This window comes from Homalodisca vitripennis, chromosome 2, assembly GCF_021130785.1.
Source record: "Homalodisca vitripennis isolate AUS2020 chromosome 2, UT_GWSS_2.1, whole genome shotgun sequence".
In the NCBI taxonomy this organism is placed as follows: Eukaryota; Metazoa; Arthropoda; class Insecta; order Hemiptera; family Cicadellidae; genus Homalodisca; species Homalodisca vitripennis.
The window spans coordinates 90,164,766-90,186,871 of NC_060208.1; the positions used below are offsets into that span (position 1 = coordinate 90,164,766).

General features: G+C 31.2%; 1 protein-coding gene across 1 annotated transcript in view; it reads left to right on the forward strand.

Annotated features, from left to right (window-relative positions):
* LOC124354345 (allatostatin-A receptor-like) overlaps positions 1–22,106 on the forward strand; it is a 42,612-nt gene that overhangs the window by 14,779 nt on the left and 5,727 nt on the right. Inside the window, exon 2 of the mRNA XM_046804721.1 lies at positions 16,272–16,469. Coding sequence (XP_046660677.1) covers positions 16,272–16,469 — 198 coding nt within the window. The remainder of the gene's footprint in view (positions 1–16,271; positions 16,470–22,106) is intronic.

The following is a 22,106-nucleotide window of genomic DNA, read 5'->3' on the forward strand; positions in this document are numbered from 1 at the left end:
GTCTACTCATTTTGAACTATATATATATATATATTCTTCAAATAGTTCAATCTCTCTCATTCAAAACCTTTTAGACATTTCTTTGCATGTATTTATGAACACCATCTCCGAAAGCCAAATTCATTTATAGCCATTAAATAGTCCTGGCTCAATCGGAAGAAGTAGAAAAATTTTGTGACAACTGATACACTAATTAAAATATTTATTTCTTATGGTATTTACATGTAATAGAAATCTCAAACACCATATGAGACATAAAACATTGTTTATTACATAAACTATACTTCTCATTTTTACTCTATAAATAAAGGAGATGTGAGTTGAAAATATTTAAACGGTACCAAAATTGGAACAAAGTGGTGTACTGGGCTGAAAACTAAATTAGTCATCATAGTTTTGTACAGGTACAAGTCTTAACAGGTTTGGGATAGTGCAGGTATCGATTCCAAAAGCCACCGTTATATAGCATGAATTTATTAATATAAATTTTGCAACGGGTATACACTTTATATAACAGTTTAGGGTTCTGGACGATAGGTATGATAAAGATATGTAGAAATTTAAATAAATTATATTATTATAGAAATTTCAATAGGCAGAAATTGTATACCATACCTACTTAAAAATAAAAACAATTTGTTTTAGGTTATAACTCGTTCGATGCACTGTACATATAAATGACATATTATACTTTTACAGTGTTTCATAGCCAGGGCAAATTGCGAAAAGTATAAGAACCCAATCATCTACAGCTCGTATAAAATATGTTATAATATTCTGTTAATATTTTAAATTGTCAAAAACTTTTAGTTAACATTTATAAAATATTTAAGAATTTCTAATGTTATTGTTAAATTTAAATTAAAAATTGGTCTCGGAGATTTCAGTTATTTTATATTATTTCTATTTTCGGGATATGTATCTTAAAGAACTGTGTAGGAACGTCTTAAGAATTTTCACCCAAACAAAATCTATCGCTTTTCTTAAGAAAGTACTTTAAGACAACTTATAAGTTGTTTATCCGACTAAAACGGGTGTTGAAGAAGGTGTACTAATGAAAAAGGAAATTGACATAAAATAATTTCAGGTTTAAAGGTTGTTTTAGTTCAGATTATTGTTAAATCCACATAAAGAGAAAATGTGCATATACAAATTATTAAACATTTTTAATGTGGCTCTATAAAAAATGAAATAAAATATGGTTAGAGATAACGTGGTATAATCTAAGACTTTTGTGGTTGTACATAACTTTTTTAAGCTTTGACTGAGGGTAATATTAAATAGAGGGTTATTCGTTCTCTGTATTGGTTTTTAACGTGACACAGAAGGTAGTTTAAGTCTTTATTTGAACGTTTCTTGAAACAATAAAAGGGTTTAAAAACATTCTTTGAATTAGAAACGGGATTTTTTCAACTAAATTAAATACTAAAAAAATGCATTGAGCTCGATTTACGAGACGTTACATTTACAAAGTAGTTTTTGAAGTTCCTTTACATAGTTTGCATTAGTGAAATGAGACCAAATTGTGAAAACAGTTTATCAAAAGTAATAGCCTGTGTAACGTCTTAAATACAACGTTGAATTGTTATCTTCATTCCTTCAAGAAGAAATACAGTATTACCTATCTAAAATATACTGAAGACAACTATGAATAGAGTTGTAAGAACAGATAGCCTACTGTATGGATCTGCTGAATAATTTGTACTCAGTTTTCTCATTTTCACCTCATTAAACAATCGCTGTCCTAACTGAAATCTCGTTTACGAACCGAGAAGTAAGGTGACCTGAATTAATGATCGTGCAATCGCAGTTACCGGGAAAGTTTCCAAGTGCAAAAATAGTCACCTTAGAATTTTATAGTGGCTATCAGCACAATCTGTTCCAAGTTAAAATTACTTACGTGCAGAAAATTATTTTTATTCATTATTAGTATGAGTGTTGTGTAGATGGATCCAGAATTTGCTTAGGCTTTAAACTTCTTGTCTACACACACGTCTCCGTTTTAATTTTTGTACTAAAATTCTTGAACTGACGATCTTATTTCAAGAGATTTTGAGTTACCTGTCGTTCACAAAACAGATGTAAGGTCTTGTTTATCAATATATATATCATGATTTTAAAGAAATAATGTTACACAACTGAATTGTGTCTTTGACAAGATATTCTTTTTTATTGTTTTATAAAAATATGTTTCAATTTTGAGAGAATTTTTTTTATCCGAATACAGTATAAATCTTTGAAAAATGGTTCCGTATTTAGTTCTAAGATTTATAATTAAATGTAGCATAAAAGGGAAAATAAAAAAGTATACATCTATTCTGAATCAGAAACTAATGCTAACTAAATATGTAAATGTTTTGCACCTCTAGTTACTGGGTTTTTACTGTTGCCATAAAATGTGTCTGCTGTCCACAATTATTCTCATCACAATCCAAACAAAATTACTTTCAAGGGTGTTGTCCAATTTTACGGCCGCATTCCCTTCACTGCAGCCTCCCCTTGTCCCCTCCCCATGTTGCCACTCCCCTGGGATGTTGTTGTGTCTGTAAACTCTATAGCCTCCCTTAATCTCTCTTGAGCGTCTTTCACTAGTAGAAAAACTTCTAGCAGGATTAACTGAATATGGATTAATATACATAATATTTATCAAATTAGCATAATTTCTTGAATTATAATGGAAATATACACTAACAAACAAGAAATTCTTCATGTATTATATATATATATATATATATATATATATATATATATATATATATATATATATATATATAAATGAATGTTTGTGTGTTTGTCCTTTATGGAATCGTACACTAATTGACCGATCATTATGAAAATTGAAATGTATATGTACTTTTCGACGGAGAAGGTTTATATACTATACTCATGTATAAAACTCACCACGAAGTGGCGTTTTTAAAGCGCCTGCACATTATAAACTGCAATTACGATAGAGTTACGTATATTAATTTGCCAAAGACTATTTGAAGGCACAAAGTTAGAATATATGTTTGTCTTTATGATAAATATATGGTTCAACTTAAAGCTTGACTGTTAGACCGCTTTATAATCATGCATTCATTTCATTTTCATTTATTTATCTCATTTACATATAATACAAATATAGTGATAATAATATACGCGAGAAGGTACCCACATGGGCAAAAGCCTGTGTGTGAGAACCGAGTCCATTTAGTAAAGTTGTAGTATACACACAAAAAGTTCAACATTTTATACATTTGCTAATTTTTAGACTACAGGTAAAAGTGTATTACATTTCTCGAGGGATACTAAAATGTTTAAATTGCAAACTTTGGTAGAGAATAATAATTGAAAGTAAAACTAAACTAATAGTTTTGATTCGGGCAAGAAAATATTATCTTTATTGATTATCCAAATCTTCAAAATGTAAAAAGCCAACTTTACACAACAACGCGCGGGGGAAAATGAAACTATGTGTGAAGAAATTTATGTGTTCCAAAAAGATAAATAGAAGTAAGTAATAATAACCTACCTATTTAGAATATATAAAATCTGAAAAAAAAACATACCAACACTTCATTTAATTATTTGAATTTACAACTGTTTTGTAAGTGCTTTGTAGTAATAATGTTTTGATTTGTATTTATTTACAATCATGTTTTAATTTAAAATATATTAATAATCAAGGCCTGATTTCGCTTTGAACTTACTTTGACCACTACTGCACTGAGGCTACAAAGTTTATATTGGGGGAAAATATAACACAGTAATTCGTTAAAAAGGTATACGTATTTTAGGGAAGTATGCAACTTAGCAAGGTCATTAAATATAAAGTGGAAATGGTACATTAAATGTAAAACTCGCATTGCGCAATAATTTACGGAAGTAGGATTTTCTGTAAAGACCAAACTACTGTTCAAAGTAAATTTCTGTGGAGTGTTTTATTTTAATTGGAACTTGTAATTCTGAAAATAACCTTTATCAAATTAAGAAACTGTAGAACAGCTGACCCATACTGACCTGTGTCAGTTCTGTAACCTATATCGGTTTGTCGTCATTGGTGCTCGTATCAGCCGACTATTGCATAAATCAACCATACGACATTCATGTGGACTAAAATAGGTTACGGTCTAATCGTTAACTAGCTTTACGGCTTTTGTACGTCTTTGGAAACAGTTATTTCAACTCAGTACGATGAGAATATGTTATGTATGTATATTTCAGAACATTTAAAAAAAGCTGTTATAATCCATACAACAATGAATACACTATAATTTATTACTTATGTAATATGTAGTGGCAATTTCAGAATTCTTGTACAGTTCGTGGTGTGTGGCTAGTTATGTGTTCTTAAGGATATCATATATTAAATGTATTTGATATTATTTTTCATTCCATAGAAATACAATTTTCCGATTACGTATATGGCTCCTTTTTAAATGTTACATATGAAAAACAAAGATAAATATATAAGAAATCAAACAGTTTAAAAATGAAATGATCATATAAGATTAATTTTTAGTACAAAATATACGCATGTTAAAACAGAAATATATCTGAAACACAATTCTTAAATCAGGAGAATCGCAACTGAAGTCACAAAAGGTTTCAAAATCTTAAGATTAAATATTTTATTTAATCACAAATGGTTGCAAGATGTCATGAAAATCACAATATCACTAAAGTGATATATAATCGCATAATCATTAGACGTATTATGTAATAAGAATTTAAATATCGAATATAGGTTAACTCTTATTACTCATTAGTTCTTTATAAGAAACTGTTTCAAAATCCTAATAATCTAACAGCGGAAATCCTAAATTTTCATCCTCCTTAAAAATTAACATTAAGGTGTCATATGAGCACTATAGGCAATCTAATGTACATCTCTGTTATACCTTCTAGCCATCAGTTCATTATGAAGTTTTTGTATTGATATACACAATATGTACTTTTCAGATGTAAATAAAAATATAGCATAATTTTTTAAATTAAAAAGAAGCATTAACATTTTCTCTAGCAATGCGCTCTATTTAACAGGATATAAAGTGTAGTCTCATGTGGAAAGAAATTTAATGAGAAATTCGTGAACACATACATTTTTGCTCACAATTAATTCTTCACAAAATCATATTAAATATAAAGGTTTGTGCTCAATACTAGATTATCTTTGAATCCCTAGTACTTGGTAGATAACGTTGACATTTTAACATTTTGGACAGACATAAATACGTAATATCGAATATTTCAATAGACAATTAGATCAATTCACGGTATTCCTCCAATTATTCGTTGAAGACGGTTTAATCGACCTGTGGGCTTTCATACATGAACATCGAAAACTGTCTCACTGACTCTTGGCTCCCAAAGGTTTAAGACTACTACTTTTACAAATACTAACCAAAACTAAAGTTTTAAATCAATAATTTTATTTATAGTTATTACTAAAAAGCCACTTTGTACTTAAATTGTAGCTCACCGCACATTATTTATTGAACCAATACTGAAACAAATTATGTGAGATATTGCACAAATACTCATATATGATTTTTGCCACTGACCTTATGATGTGGGTTTAATGAAATCTATTCAATCATATAATTAACGTATTGCAATGGTAATAATTAGGTAACCTAATAAATTCATATAACTAGGAGACTCACTAAGACAGTGTTTAATCTCCTACTTTAATTTTCAAATTAACTGACCTTTATAATTAGCCATTTAAATGTGGAGGTATTGATAAAGACGGAAATATCTTACAGTTAATGGGAAATACATACTTAATCATATATATAACTATAAATATTCCTACACTTAGGAATAATTAGAGACATTTTGAAATTGCAAACGAATCAACTACTTCTTTTTGTTAACCACTGCAGTTGTAAAATATGCGGAAATCAGCAAGTGTGACAAATAAAGCTGAATACAGCAGTCATCATTTGTAGAATGTTTGTTATTCACGATGGAAGGTTTGAAAGGTTAATAGTACTTTGGATGTTTGCAATTGTTATATGTTACAAGAAGTATAACACTTTTTCTGTAAAATATAAGCGTTGCACTTTTGTAACGTATAACTACGACAGCAGTAATTTGTTTGCTTCAAACCCGTCAACACGTCTCTGCCCAATTAGAGCACTTTTGTTATTATTCGTGTTACATATGTATAAAATATACTATTGAGCACGAACCAACATCCGATCATTGGTATTCTCACAACACAAGGGTCCCGGTGGAGTTTCACTAGAGGCTACGTCGCGTCGCTGTCTGAATAAATATGAACAGGATGTTCTTCATTGTTTATTGTACCGAACTTCGCGTCTCGTTGATCTTGAAATGGGTTTGCAACTAAATTGTTTTAATAGTTCCGTCTACGTGTGCTGAGTCAGATACTGTATTATGGATAAGCTTATTCGTAATATGGAAGTAAAGAAGCAGTTTATACAGACTACGGAATTACTAACGAGGTATTTATTTGTTTATACCCACAAAATAACAGGAAAATACAAATGTAAATACTATCATAATGAGTACTACTTAAATATATTTATGTAAACAATTTTTAAAAGAAAATTTAAAATAAATGTATGATTTATGAAAATATTAATGTGCTGAAAACTTGATGTTTCAGTAACTTGCGGATCATCAAGATATTGTAGAAAGCACGAGTTGTCCGTGAAAAGTAGTGCTAACTGGGATAATCTAAAATTATGATAGAAACCCAATTATTGACTGAGCTTTAAGAAAGCCTATCACTCGTGGGACTGTTAAATACCATTCCTGTCTGTCTGTCTCTCTGCACGATGTGTTGAAAATGAACTGCCCTATAAAATTAAAATCTCGAACGAAGCTTCATTTATATGTGAGGAACACTTGTTATATGATGTTACATATAACTCTATGGGATTTAGCTGAGCGTTAAATAATACTTTTACAATGGTCTTATGGGTAACCACGATGGCAACGAGAAAATAGCAGACTAAATAAATTTGTAAGCAAACTCAATACACCCATATGAGATTCAAACATACCATATATTGACATATTTAGTGCGATTATCCCGAGATATCGAGGGGTTCCTGGTAAAATCACCCAAGTCCATTTTTTTCTGAAATCATGATTTTGTAACCTATAGATGGTGGAATTCAAGATCTACAAGAGGTAAAGCCACCCATGTCATTGTTAACAATAGTAAACGAATTATGGGCAAAATAAGTTTTACCCAAATGGTTTTTACTTCTATTCAGTAGAAGTAAAACCACCCAAGTTACTTTGGGTGATTTTACCTCTATCACTTTTGCTGTGGCTAGATGAGCCAGCTGTGTTTTTTAACCTATAAGGCATGTGAGTGGTTTTACCTCTTGTGTATACATTGTGATTGTATCTATATCACATTGCCTTTAGTAAAGTGCACTAGTAAGGATATTGATAATTAATAAAGTGCTTTAATTAATTGTGAAAATGAAACGTTCTAAATTGATTTGTGAACTATCTGAACGAAATGAAGTGTTGGAAATTAACAATCATAATGAACTAAGTGAAAGGAACCTAACCAAACATGATACAAATCTAACCAATCAGTTGTTTATATACAGTGGTGAAACAACTAGGTTAAGTTCATCTTGTTCAATTCCAGGTAATAATTGTAGTTTACTATGTAGGCCTAAGGACCTGAACCAATCTTCTAGTTCCTCAGAATCTGATTCTGACTTAGTATACGACTCAGATGCAGATCCAGAATACTTACCTAAAACAACGGATCCTATTTGCTAAAGGACTGAGAAAATATTTAAAACTACAGAGTACCAGACCTGTACTAAAAAGAAAGTTTGAAAGTTTGACGATGAATCTAGGCCTACGCCTATGACTACTGGCAATATTGTTATTAGGCCGACCCAAATTGAAAATGATATTGCTTTACCAAATGCTTTATCTTATCCTGAGGTTACATTACATGAAGCAAATGGTGATGTGGATGATCCTGAAATAAATATCATTACTATCGCTGATACTCCTGAAACTGAACCATTAAAAAAGAAACCAAGAAAAATATGGAGCAAACCTCACCCAGAAACCTGGAAAGTCAACGCAAATAAATCCAATAGAAAACTAGGCCTACCATACAAAGCCAAAAAAGGAAAAAGTATGCCACCTAAAATCCCTAAGCCCGTTGATTGCTCATAGTGTGTTTTCCAATGAACGTCCAAGTTCAGCGAAAATATCCGTAAGGAAATTTGTGCAGAATTTACATCGAGTTCATTCGAGCAACAAAAAAATTTAATTTTGTCCCTTGTTATAAAATCTGTATTGAAATAAAAAGAAAACGAGATGATGACTGTAAAAAACCTGGAAAAATGTTCAACTATTTCTATTTCTTTGTGAAAGAGGGTGAAAAGGTTAGGGTATGTAAACAGTTTTTTTAAAACCCTTTCAATTAGTAACGCTCCTCTGAAAACAGCATTTTCTATGCAATCTGAATTAACTGGTAATTTTAAAGGCTCTGATAACAGAGGTCGTAAAGAACCTCCGAACAAGACTTCTCAAGATTGGATTAATAAAATCAAAGCTCATATTGAAACTTTCACTACAATGGAGAGCCATTATTGTCGCAAAGACACCGAGAAAAAGTACCTTGATTCGTTGCTTTCCAAAAGTAAGATGTATGAACTTTTCAGTGAACAGTACAAAGATGAAGAAAACGTGCCAAAAGAGAATGTGTACAGAAAAGTGTGTTGTACAGAGTACAACCTTAGTTTTTTTCATTGTTGTAAAGACAGGTGTCTCATATGTCTGAACTATGAGAGTGCTACTGATGATGAAAAGAAACTGCTCCAAGGTTCGTATGACGAACACATTATCAGGAAAAACGAAGCGAACGACAGCAAAGATTATGACAAAAAAAGAGCAACTGAAGATCCAGCTTTCGTTACTGCGAGTTTTGACTTGCAAAAGGTTCTACAAATTCCTGTTTCAAATGCTGGTCCTGTGTACTATAGTAGAAAACTGTGTGTATACAACCTAACAGTGTATGAAGCAGCACCATCTAACAAAGCCTATTGTTTTTGTTGGAGTAAAAATAACGGTAAGAGAGGTAGTTGTGAGATCGGAACTTGTCTTCTACAGTGGTTTAAAACATTACCTGCTCATGATAAGGAAGTTTATTTGTATTCTGATACATGTGGAGGTCAAAATAGGAATCAGTTTGTAGCAGCTCTATTTTTGTACGTAGTAAAATATTTCCAATTTGATGTTATTGAGCACAAGTTTTTAGAGAAGGGGCATACGAAAATGGAAGTGGACTCAATGCACAGTGCAATAGAGCATGCACAACAAAATGTTTCTATAATGTGTATGAGAGATTGGTTAACAGTTTTTGCTATGGCCAGATCTAACAGGCATACTCACAAAAGGAAGAAGCCAAAAAAAGACGAGTATTTAACAAAAGAACTTCAGTTTAGCGACTTTATTGATTTAAAAGGTCTAGCAAAAAACACTATTGAAAATAGAACTACTGACTCAAATGGAAAAACTGTAAACTGGCTGAAGATAAAACGTTTACGGTATGAAAAAGCGAAACCTGGAACTGTGCTATTCAGTTATAACTGTAAGGGGGACAGTTATCAAGAACTACGCGTGATGGAAAACAAACCAGGACGACCAGTAAAGCAGTGCGATCTTAAGAATCTCTATTCTGGACAGCTTTCTATCTCAGAAGCAAAGAAGAAGGACTTGCTGAAGTTATGTAAGTCAAATGTCTTTCCTACAGAGCACCATTCTTGGATACAAAAGTTAAAGACATCTGGACCCAAGAACACTGTGGACAAAACTCCAGAGCCAACCACCGAGGAGTACTTTTTTGAGGAAGATCAAGAAAATTCTTATGCCTAAGATGTATACAGTCTACCTACTACGCCATACCTGTTAATTGTCAGCAAATAGTAAACTTTTATTTATACAACTAGGTGTTTTTATTTTGTCTAAAATAAAGTTTAACTTAATCAGCTCCGTTGTCATTCTTGAGTAATGTGCTTAAAACCCCATTTTCGTAGTGGTAAAACAACCCAAGTCACGTAAACAATTTTTCTTATTTTTTAAGCAGGTAAAAAAAATAATATTTTGGTTAAAAACTAAATTACTTAAGGTAGTTTTAGTATGACTACTATTTGCTTTGTTCCTTTTCTTATTAAACATCAACAGTGATTTTACAGGGAAATTCGAATGTTTGTTTTCGCGCTACTGAAAAATTTAAAAACTAGGACTTGGGTGATTTTACCAGGAACCCCTCGATATACAACATAATTTTATAATGACTTTGAATGAAGACTTTTATTATTTAAATACTCACTCTTTTATTTAAATTAGTAAATATTATTGAAATAAACCTCATTTTAATGAAAAAAATATGAATTTAATATGTGGCAAAATATGGCGAGAAAGATTTCATATTTATAAATTAAATTTTAAATAAAACTTTATTTCTACAACAATGCGTAATATTAGTGTAAAATTTTTGTTTTCGTATGTTGCATGTCTGTATATTTGTCTGCTGGACACCTCAAGAATGAAATCAACCAAATGCTTGATTATTTCTAACAGCACGGCTGCGGTTTGATGCCAGATAATTGCGCTGGTTGCAATTATATTATTGTAACGCATTACTGCCTGTGTATATTAACATTTATATATCAATTACTTAATATAATTTATTTATATGATAAAGAAGAGAAAATTTGTTCTTTAAAACGAAGGAACAATTTTTTTGTAAACATATTTGAACCTCCTAGTAAAATTGGGAACGTAAGTTATATGAAACTTTGAAATATCACTTAACTATAAGTCCTTTAAAAGTATATCAGTATTCTATTAAAAACATGTTAACGTCTTTCTATGCGTTATAATAAACTGATATTGACACGGTATCAATCAACTCAGGTTTAACAAACCTTGTAGATAGCTCAGGTAGTGTACATAGTTAAAATCTGTCAGGTTTCATTAACCTGCAATACAATAGTGGAGATTTGATACTCATACAGGTATTTGTTTAATGGAACTATTATGTTGTATTTATTTTACCTCTTTATAGGCCAAAAAGGCTCCTTAAATACGAAAGAGGTGTTATCAAGTTCTCAACTATATACGTGAATAAGGATATTAGACCTCAGCGTTTTATTTAAGCTACTGTTCATGCCAATACGTTTTAATACAAGCTAAACTATATGTAATTTAAAAAAGCAACTTAGCTTAAGTCATCCGTTACATAAATTATACGCTGAAAAAACAACAGTGTTATGTGATATGGTTGATGGGAAAGCATAGTAGTTAAATCTTAAAGCATCGCGAAACCTGGTGGGTGATGGTAACTGAGATCGATGTATTTCAAAGACCAGCTATGGTAGATAATTCTGAGGAAAACTGGAGAAAGTGTCATAGCAAACCTATATAAGTCCTTGCAAATATGGGCATGATGACATAAGTTCTAGAGAATTTATTTAATTTAGGCCAACCAGAGAAAGGGAGAGTGAGTGAGCGGGGGAGAGAGAGAGATCAATTGGGGGAATTAACATACAAATTTGTATTTTAGATGATACTGCTAAAGGTATGGTGTAAAAGTGTAACAGTTCTGTTTCGCATTAAATTGAATAGCTGATTAAAGTACCTATTAACACCATATAACGTTCCAGTTGCACATTTCAGCGGAGGTAAAGTTGGAATAGAGGCTGTATTTTAGAAAAGGAAACCGGATCCGGAAGCCAATATCAACAGAGGCAGCAGGAAGCGCTAAATGTTGACAGGCTGCGGCACTCAAACAGCTGATGTTTCTCACGCCATCAAAGACTACCGAGAGGACATGTTTGTCTCGTAGGAATTTAGTGGTGTTTGGACAAGCCCGGAGTTCTTCGGATCAATACACTAAGACACATCTGTGTTTACAGCGTTTATTCGTTTAATCCACTTCTTTGGTTTAAATCTCTTCTAGATTGAAGCCAAATTACCTATGTTCAATTCATTCTAATGTTAACACATTCGAGTCTACGCTCGAGCCAGACGCGAGCGCCATTGTTTAAACCCCCGGCCGGCGCTCGAGCGTGACTCGAGCACAGCTTTGCCGATTGATATACGGAGTTGCTCGAGTGATATTCGAGTGCCGTCTGCTGCATTAGAAAGCCAGCTTTAATGGTTAGTTCAGAAAAAATTCCGCTAGGCGCTACTACGTCATACCCGCTTGAGGCTTTTGTTTATCCACTGACGTGGCCTAGCGCGTCGTCAGTCTGTCTACGACAACAATAATTTTTTAGCATTTGAATTTGTTTGCCAATTAAAACAATTATTTGTAAATATGTATATAGTAAATGCCTTTAAAAACATTGAAATTACTTGTTTTATTTATTTAAAAGTTAGTTTTCAAGTAACACAAGACATGCGGGAGTTTTTATTTTTCTTCAAAAAAATGTAAGATTTGAAATGTTTTAAAAAATTAATTAGATTTTATAGGAATATAGTTTTACATATCAATTTAAAGAGGAAAGATAGAACTTTCAAGAAAATATAATATCTTATACATAATATTTAACAGTTTTCTAAAAAAAAAAATCTGAAAACCAATTAATTAATGTAGACCAGGCTATAAAAACAGCAAATAGCGAGCCAGACTCCAATGTGTTAATATTGAGTATCATAGTACTAACGTTAGTGAAAAGCATCGTTAAATTTTGTAATTTCGAATAGGTATAAGAGTAATAATTATAATTTTAAAGTTAAATTTGTGGCAGCAAATAAAAATAAGCATCATTTATGGCTAAATAACAAACGTTTCCATTAGGTTATAAAAATTATTTGTTAATTATTGTACTACCTTTTACATTTGTTTTTCAGTTAGGTCATGCGAATTTCGAATAGCAAAAATGATTTCTAAAGTAAATATTACTTAATATGACTTCTTGTTCTAATATGTAAACTAACAAAAATACGTTTTTTTAAACGTGTGGTTGTATTGTAATTTTAACTGTGTTTTTAAATATTTATAACAATTTATTAACAATTAACCACCTTTTATCATTTCTTTAAAATAGTTTCGATCTTAGAAACATTGCCTAAACAATGAATTGTCTTTAAAACCCGAGCAAATTAATAGTATACTGAAATCTTTGTGCTTCACCCTAAGCTTAGTGAAAAAGTGTTGCAGGGAAAGTGTGTACAGGCTCTAGAAATATGAAGAGATTTATACATTGGATTTCTGTAAAATACCCGTTCTATTTCTTTAATTAGTGCGTATAAAATATTTCAATTTAGTGGAATTTGGAATGTTTTCCATCGGTAGACAAGTCTCTTCCAGTCATGGATAGAGGGGAAAATTAAAACTTTCTACATGTAAAACTTAAATTTATAAAAACAACTAGTGATAAAAGAACAACAATGATAAAATTCAAAACCTTCCTCATATTTATCATATCAAAAAGAGCAGACAAATCATGATTTATTTAAAACCCAAAAAATAGTTTTATATATTGCCCCAAAAAGTGATACTTAAAACTTTACTGATTTTGTTGACTACCTAATATTAAATACTTTTAATACTAGTATTTAAGGAAGCGTTATATTCCTTAAAGTCATTGTTAGGAAGAAATCTAGGTAAAGAAATGAACAAAAGTTATAATATAACTTTATAAATTTATATCAATATAATTAAATATATTTATATAAATTTACAATATTTTATCAAGGCCTTTATATCTGTACCACTTAAATATTAATATAAATGGTAAAATCTTGAAAACCCGTTAAATAGGCCTTAAAAAAGCTACATTGTTAAATGTAATTGATACGTCTACGACATGTCACATCAATTAAACAAAAAATTTTATTAACTGTTGCCGTGAACTATCTCTTGAAATATAGTGTTCATTTGACTTCTATTACTAATGAATTAATATCATTACGCTGATAAAGATAAATATGTGAGGCGCATATTGTTTTTAATAGGTATATCAAATTTTAAACTGAGGTAACTAACGCTTCGTGTCATTTTGATTGAATGAACCACCGAAACATAGAGATGCAGAGTTCTAAAATGAAACTGCTTGTATGAGAGTTTTTACTCAGCTAATGCCTTATATAAATTAGCTAGCAAGAATACAATCAGCTAATACGAAGCATAATGAACTGTTAAATTAATAAAAACCCATTTATTATTTTATAGACTGAGATATTGACTGAATTTTGTTATTATTATGGAAGGTAAGTAATTTATTTATTTCAAACCTTGCTGGAGTCGTATAAAAATCTTCCATACAACACTTACTATTTTATCAGTTTTAAATGTCTGTGTTTGTTAAATAGAACAATGCTGTTAAACAAACAGGAAATAAATCCTTAATCTTGAAAACAATATAGTAGTTTGATTAGAAAAGCACTTCTCTTATACGAGAAATTATTAGCGCACAATACACGGTACGGAAAGTGTCAAAGAGCTTGAAGTGGCGAAGACTGCACGTATAGGCTATCACATCACTATGGCTACATTGACGTCAGCGGACTATGACATCACAAAGCACGTCCAGGTGATGGCCTACGTGTCCAACATGCGAGAAGGTGTCATGTTGATTGAAGTTGGTTGTGGATGTGTTTGCCAACTTCACAGTCATACACTGTTCTACAATGGAAAATTTAATAGATACTTTGTATTAGCGTATGTTATTGCAAAGTATGCAAGTTGTCTGGTAATTACTGTTCAAAATGTTACCAGACTATCTTCCTTAATTTTCTATCCATATGTCTGTATGGATGAAGATAAAAAAGACAAGTAGTCAGTTATTGATTATATCTGTGTGAAGTCTTGAGATGTCAATCTGAAACTTTTAACGTTTAATAGTATAATAAGTCTATATCTTGGAAAAACGGTCTTATATGTGACATTGAAAAAATATTGTTTTCTTTTATTAAAACCACTTGTTTTCAAAGTAATAAGGCTTTTACATATTAAAATGGACGCTATTTTCAAGGTCAAAAATATTACTTCGATACGGAGTGGTTGTTTTTAAGCGTACAAAATTTCAGTTTTATATCTCAAAAATCATATCGGTAGACATACATAAAACTTAACAAGATGAGACTATACAATACATGACAAAATTGTATGTCTTAACATGTAGAATAAAATGTTAAAGTTTAAGGGAGTAATTACTGGGCGGACACTTTGCAAAAACACTGCCAGGTGAAAAAATGACTATATTTTTATTTTTTGTAATGTCTTCTATACACATTGACTATGGCACATGTAGGAGTTATAGAAATTTTGAAAGAAGGACTCAAATCTCAATACTGTCAAAATAGTCTCAGGTAGGTTTAATACAGTCCATAAAATATTGCTTATTCAAGGAGACCTTACTACCATTAGTTCTTTTGAACTGTTCACGTTTTCTATCTTCATAACATTAATTTAAATCCATAAAAAGTTGATTACACAATTTCCAAAATTTATTCTCAAAGTAGGCCACTGTGGTTTATGTTTTATTAAATTGTGGTTGTAATATAAAATCAAGACTGTCCAAAGTCACGTAACTCTTCGCTTTAGCAATATAATAGGACAGCACCTTATATCATTTCGTAGTTGACCCAATTTACCAATTATTTTGATCGAATATGGAACTGAATAACATGTTTTCGTGTCCTTAATTACTCATATAACTTCACGTTCAGACAAATATTTATTGTACAGAAAGGATAGCTTAGTTTCGGACACAGACAATTGCTTTCGTTGTACATGATAAAAAAATGAAAAATAGGTTTTGAGCTGTAATTTGTGTAATCTATCCTCCCACTAACTTTAGGAATTAAAAAATGTACAGGTATAATGTTAAACAAGTATAAAATATTAAAAATCACCAAAAGTACAGAGATGAAATCGTTAAAGTTTACCTGACCACTGAGCAGGCTGTAAATAAGAAACTTCATTTTAATTTGCTATACTTCATTAGCTTTATTATTTTATGTTTCATTAACCTTATTATGCCTTAAGGATTTGTAGGAACCTGAAAAAATATTTGATTCTAATCGTAGGGATGTAGTGTTCTGATTTTTTATTTACAACACTGTCATCATCCATTGTCAATAACATATATTAAACAAAGCAATTTTACAGCTTATTGCAAATAAATAATATTATTTATAGTGTAAACACCCAGGACTGTCTCGAAGTGGAATGCAAATAACCGATAAAAGCACGTTTCTATTTGCACCGACATCTGTCTTGATTCCCATCTCCCAATCCCGTTGTCGCGTTCCAGGTCACGTTCTTCGCCACGTCCTACGTGATTCCGCTGGCTCTGATCTGCGGCCTGTACCTGTGTATGCTGATGCGACTCTGGCGGGGTGTGGCGCCCGGGGGGCATTGTTCTGCGGAGAGTAGACGGGGCAAAAAGAGAGTCACCAGGATGGTGGTGGTGGTCGTCGCTATCTTCGCCATCTGTTGGTGTCCAATACAGGTAAACGTCAACTTTACTCAAAAATGGGTAAATTACACATTTAATATTATAAAAATAAAAAATAATAATGTTTTAATAATTAATCTTTTCTAATATGCAATATTTATGTATACTATATTAAAAAAATCAATGTATTTCCTACAAAACCAGTCCTGGTTCATCACCTCATGACCATGGTTTTGAATCCCGGTGTGGAAATTTCATTTGAACCCAACCAAAATAACTAATTCATTTGTACCCAACCAGGAGTGCTGTGGTAAAGGGTTCTGGATATAAATCCAGTCCATCTACACAAAAATATCATTAAATATTTGTGTGCATGTTACGTTATTGTCTATGACAATATCAATGTAACGGTAAACATCAACACATCATAATCCAGGGTGGGCCATAAGTTACTTGACAAAAATGCACTGCTTTGTTTTGTTGTAACAGCTGACAGGTTACAACTAGAGTAAAAGTGATACTGAGTGACTGGTAGTGTCAAGTGACTTACGGCGCACTCTGTATTATGATGTGTTGCTCATTCATATGTTTACTATCTGTTATGTTATAACAGGCTTAATTATTATTATTTATAAGTAAAGCAGTAGTATAGATCGATTTGCCTTTATAACAACCAATGGTATAATACATTTTTAATAAGACACTGGCTAATTTGTATTTTAATAATTTCCACGCATCACTTTGAAGCTCAAGTCACAACATTAGTAGTATTCATTATTATTAGAGCGTATAGCTACATTATAATCAGTTTTATAATTGTTATTACTTTGAAACCTCGGAAATAATCGAAATAAGAAGCCTAAAATATTAAATACAAATAAGGTTCTTTTTCTAAAGACATACATTTTTTACGAAATCTATGCTTTTATTACTTAAGATTCTAATATTATAAAGAATATATAAATTAAAATTGAAGATACTATATTTGTTCATTTGAAATATTTGCAAGTAGTAGTTGGATTATATACCATATTGGTTATTGGTGAATTATTTTATGTGTATGTTATTGGGAATTGATAATGCTCAGGATACGATTACTAAGTATAATACAATCTATAGATAAATAGTGAGGAGGACTGGTTCAAGAACAAATGCTATTATTTAACAAATTATAAAATAAGTTCGTGATTCTGTAAAATAATATGAGGTATTATTACATTTTGGTTTTACACCATGTACAAAGTTGCAAGATCCAATTTCCCTCGTATTTTTAAACAAAAGTCTGATATCTCGCGGAGCCCTGTTAATAAATAATAACCATGTCTGGCGGCTGATTTGTATTCTTCCAGTGTTTTCCCATCAAACTTTTCCCCCTTTAGTAAACTTTCGGTCTAACTTTGGCTTTTTTAACTTTACAAACATACTGTGTTCCGAGCAGATGCGATCCTTTAGGTAAACGCTATTACTCTTTTGGAATCTTGTTTTACATTATTGTATCTTATTACAAGTTTGTCCTTAAGAATCTGCTCAATAACACTTTTATTTTTATTTTTACATTTTTATTTATTAAAAGCAATATTCTCTTCGTCAAAAATAAATTTAATGGTTGAAGCCAGTATTAATGGTTTTCTTCCAATTTCAATAAAGCCTTGAGAAGGTATAGATCACAATATACTGTGTACGGTTACATTAGTATGACATGTAATTATGTAACATGAACATAAATATTTAATGACGAAAATGTTGGTTTACTACGGTATCATGTTCTAACAAGCTAATAGGGCAAAAAAGATTAAATGTACTAACATTTCTTAAATTTTGCTATAATGATAGCAACATATTGTAATTTGCATTATTTATGAGTTTACGATTAACTTAAAGTGTATTTTATTATAACGTCGAATTTTAAATTACTTGTTATTTGCAAGGTAAATTAAAACCTTCGAGTAAGTGCTTGTGAAAGCTGAATGTACTGATTTCTCGACTCTTCCATCTGCTGCTTCCTGTGTGTCCACTTCATCCCACTTGAGCCCAGAACATCAGACATTGGGACTTTATCAGATGCCGTCAACACATTTCCAATCCTTCCAAAGGAGGAAAAACATTGCACTAATGTAAAAAACAATTTTTCAGACGCAGGTTTTACGAAGGTTATACATCAGGCTCGGGTGAGCACCTGTTAGAGCTTTGTGGCATTCGGGGTCTTCCTCATAAATGGATCTCGTCTCATCTCAGAGACAGATACCAGTGTGTGCAGATCTTAGGTGTCATATCCAGGAGAAATAAACTGGTTCATGGAGTTTCACAGGGATCTATTCTTGGGCCGGTTCTTTTTCTTCTATATGTAAGTCGAATAAATGCATCGATCAACAATGGAAAGATAATTCAATATTCCGATGATACGACTCTGTGCATAAAATCAACTTCGAAAGAAAATCTAGAAATTCAATCCTTCATTGCTGTGAATTGCTACATTCAACATTTTTCTGAGATCAACTTAAGAACAAACAGTACAAAATCTAATGTCATCAACTGTCGTCTCCGACAAAATGCAGATGTAAGCCACCCCGCAGTTTTTGTAAAAAATGAGCTCTTAGAGAATACTGACTCCACCAAGTTTCTAGGAATGTACCTTGGCAAAGGTCTAACCTGGAACAATCATGTGGACTATATCTGTGCTCGTGTTACTTCAGGTATCTACGCCCTGCGTAACTTTGCCAACTATTGTTCACAAAAGTCTTAAGAATGGCTTATTTTGGCCTGATTTATCCATACCTGACATATGGTTTAAGAATTTGAGGCAGTTGTGCCAAATACAATATAGTAAGAGTATTTAGACTACAAAAAAGCTGTCAGAATAATTTCCTAATTAAACATCAGAGGGTCGTAAAGGAATGCTTTCAGGGAGCTTGAATTGCTAACTCTGCCCTGCTTCTATATATATGGAGGTATTGTCCATCAAAGTGTGTTCTAATGCTGGGTATTGACATTCACCTATGAAACTAGAGGCACAAGATCATACATAGGACGGTGGCTTTCGAACACTTGCCGCCACAGGCTGGAGTTAAATTTCCGAATCGGTTCACTGAGGGTTTTATACAGTTGGATAATTTAAACCAGTTTAAAGCTCTTTTGAAGCGCCTACTGGTGTAGAATGCATTTTATTCTATCGAGGAGTTCATGGCTGGCTGCTGGGAGAATCAGAATCAAAACTTTAATAAAAATTAATTAGTTAGAGCCCCGAGTCTCATATTGAATGAATGTTGGCGTGAATGGGCAAGATATGTATGTTTGAATGAGTATTGTAAGTATGAATGTGTATAGTAGGGATTTTAACTAATAATATAAACCTAAATTATGCAATGCAATGTCTTATTTTCAAAATGTAATGTAAATGTAAAAGAATTAATATTATTAGTTGTATCAGAAGTCAGGTATGATTATAGCGAAGAAAAGTTTCTCTTCCTTTTTTATTTATCTCAGCCACGGTTCATCCTATTTTTCAACAATCCTTCATCACTCTTACTATTCAAATAATGTATTTAGTTATCGTCTGTGGAAATAAAAGAAGTAGTTTAATGTGTATTGGAATTCAAGTCGTATATTCAAGACTTAAGTGCACATAGTTAGTACTTAATTCGTATAAATTTTTATATAGTAAATGTATAAAATACTAGTTCTATCACTTTACAATATTCATACGTAGGCTGATTTTATACTTATATTTTAATTTTTCTATCGTTATTGGAATGTTATATTATACAAAAAGCAAGGCATAAGGGACTTTTAGAGCATAAAAATAAAATAAAAATATTTTTATACCCATCACCAGTATTTCAACAGATATAATGTAAGAACACATGATCTATTCTATTCCATGTTGTTATTTTATTTTCTTATAATAATAATTTATTTGTTAAATTGTAATATATTAATATTCTGAATCGTTTAGAAATATTTTATAATACAGTTGCAACACGTGCGTAGCTGAAAGAGTTATTTTTTTCAAATTAACTATCTTAGGAAAATATTATGTTCCAAAATAATATTGGAAACATATAACAAAATTAAAAAAACTGGAACAATTTTTAACAAAAGTAAGTATAGTGGTAAAGAAGTAAGGGTAGTATACAACTAATATGATTATATTAACATTCGTATCGGTGGTTAAAACAATACAGATACGGATATATTGGATCAACCTAAAGAATTAACTAGTGTGATATTCTAACAAGTTTGACTAAAAAATTGCTGTAGTAAGTTCACGTCACCGACAGCGCCGCTAGTGTTGGTTTATTGAAATTGGCTACAATCACTGGTGAATACCGTACTCGATGTGTTATTGTTTCATGAAACGAACTCTGAAACAGCTGATCAGCTTACATTTCACACCGAACAAACACGGAACGATCCTCAAACCAGATCTACAACTTAGTTGAGCTTGGTTGTTCTGTAAATCATCTGAAATAATTGGTACTCTAAAAATTTAATAATGATTTTGGGCTGATGTATTGCAGGATAAAATTGCATCACCACCTCCCTCACTACTTCTTTGTCATATACATTTCATACTTTAAGAGTTTCATTAAATATCTAATGTATGCACCGCACTTCCTACAATTTACAGACCTTAAAATGTGGTCTACACTGCCTGTTACGTGTTGGAAACGTACAATTACTAATGGCGTTGGCAGAAGGAATATGAGACTACTCAAATGTCACTGTGTTGGTAGCTAGTACACTTTAAATAGGTTTTATTTTATTTACTGGTTTGAAAGAAGTCACAAAATATAAATTCAAATATATATATATATAAAACCATTTCAAACATATATACTTATTCAAAAAGAATTAAATCATCCATGGATACCAGAAAAGTTTCGTCCTATGATACATATATACTCATGTATGCAAAAATACCTCTGAGAAAAATGATTTTGAAAATGAAAAACACTATTATAATTTTGTAACAAAAACTTTTGTATAACTTCAAAAGAAGTGAAAACTCAAACCAAACCATAATAAAAACATTTGAAAGTCAAAACTTTATAGCTCGAGTTGTAAAACTAAAAGCTATATTTTTATCCTTTCAACAACATTTAAACAACACAATAAAAAGGGACACAAATAGATTTGTATACAATACCTAGAATTTACACAATTAATTTCAGTGTTTGTGAAAAAATATTATATTGCCCAGACAAATCAAAGTTTACAATTGAGATAAAAAAAACACAAAAAGCTTTACAATCAATTAGTTAAACATCAAAATAAAATGTTGCTTATAATCTTTGACAAATTATTCATAGTTATGAAATTATGAACGATAAAATGTAGACTGTTGATAATAAAACTATTGAAAAATTATTTGCAAAATTACAATTCAAAGAAATATTTAAAATGGCATGGAAATTGATAAACAATCGAATATAAAAACAAATGTTTAAATAAAATCAATTCATAAAATTCTTTGACTTCACCATGAGAGGTTTTGTCCGTTTATAGTTTATTGAGTCCTACTTATAATATATAGCAAGTACTGTGATTCAATGTTTATTGAAATTAAATTTGGCTATTGCCAATTATACAAATTTAATTATAATGTGATATATTTATATATATATATATATCTGTATATATATATATATATATATATATATATATATATATATATATATATGTGTGTGTGTG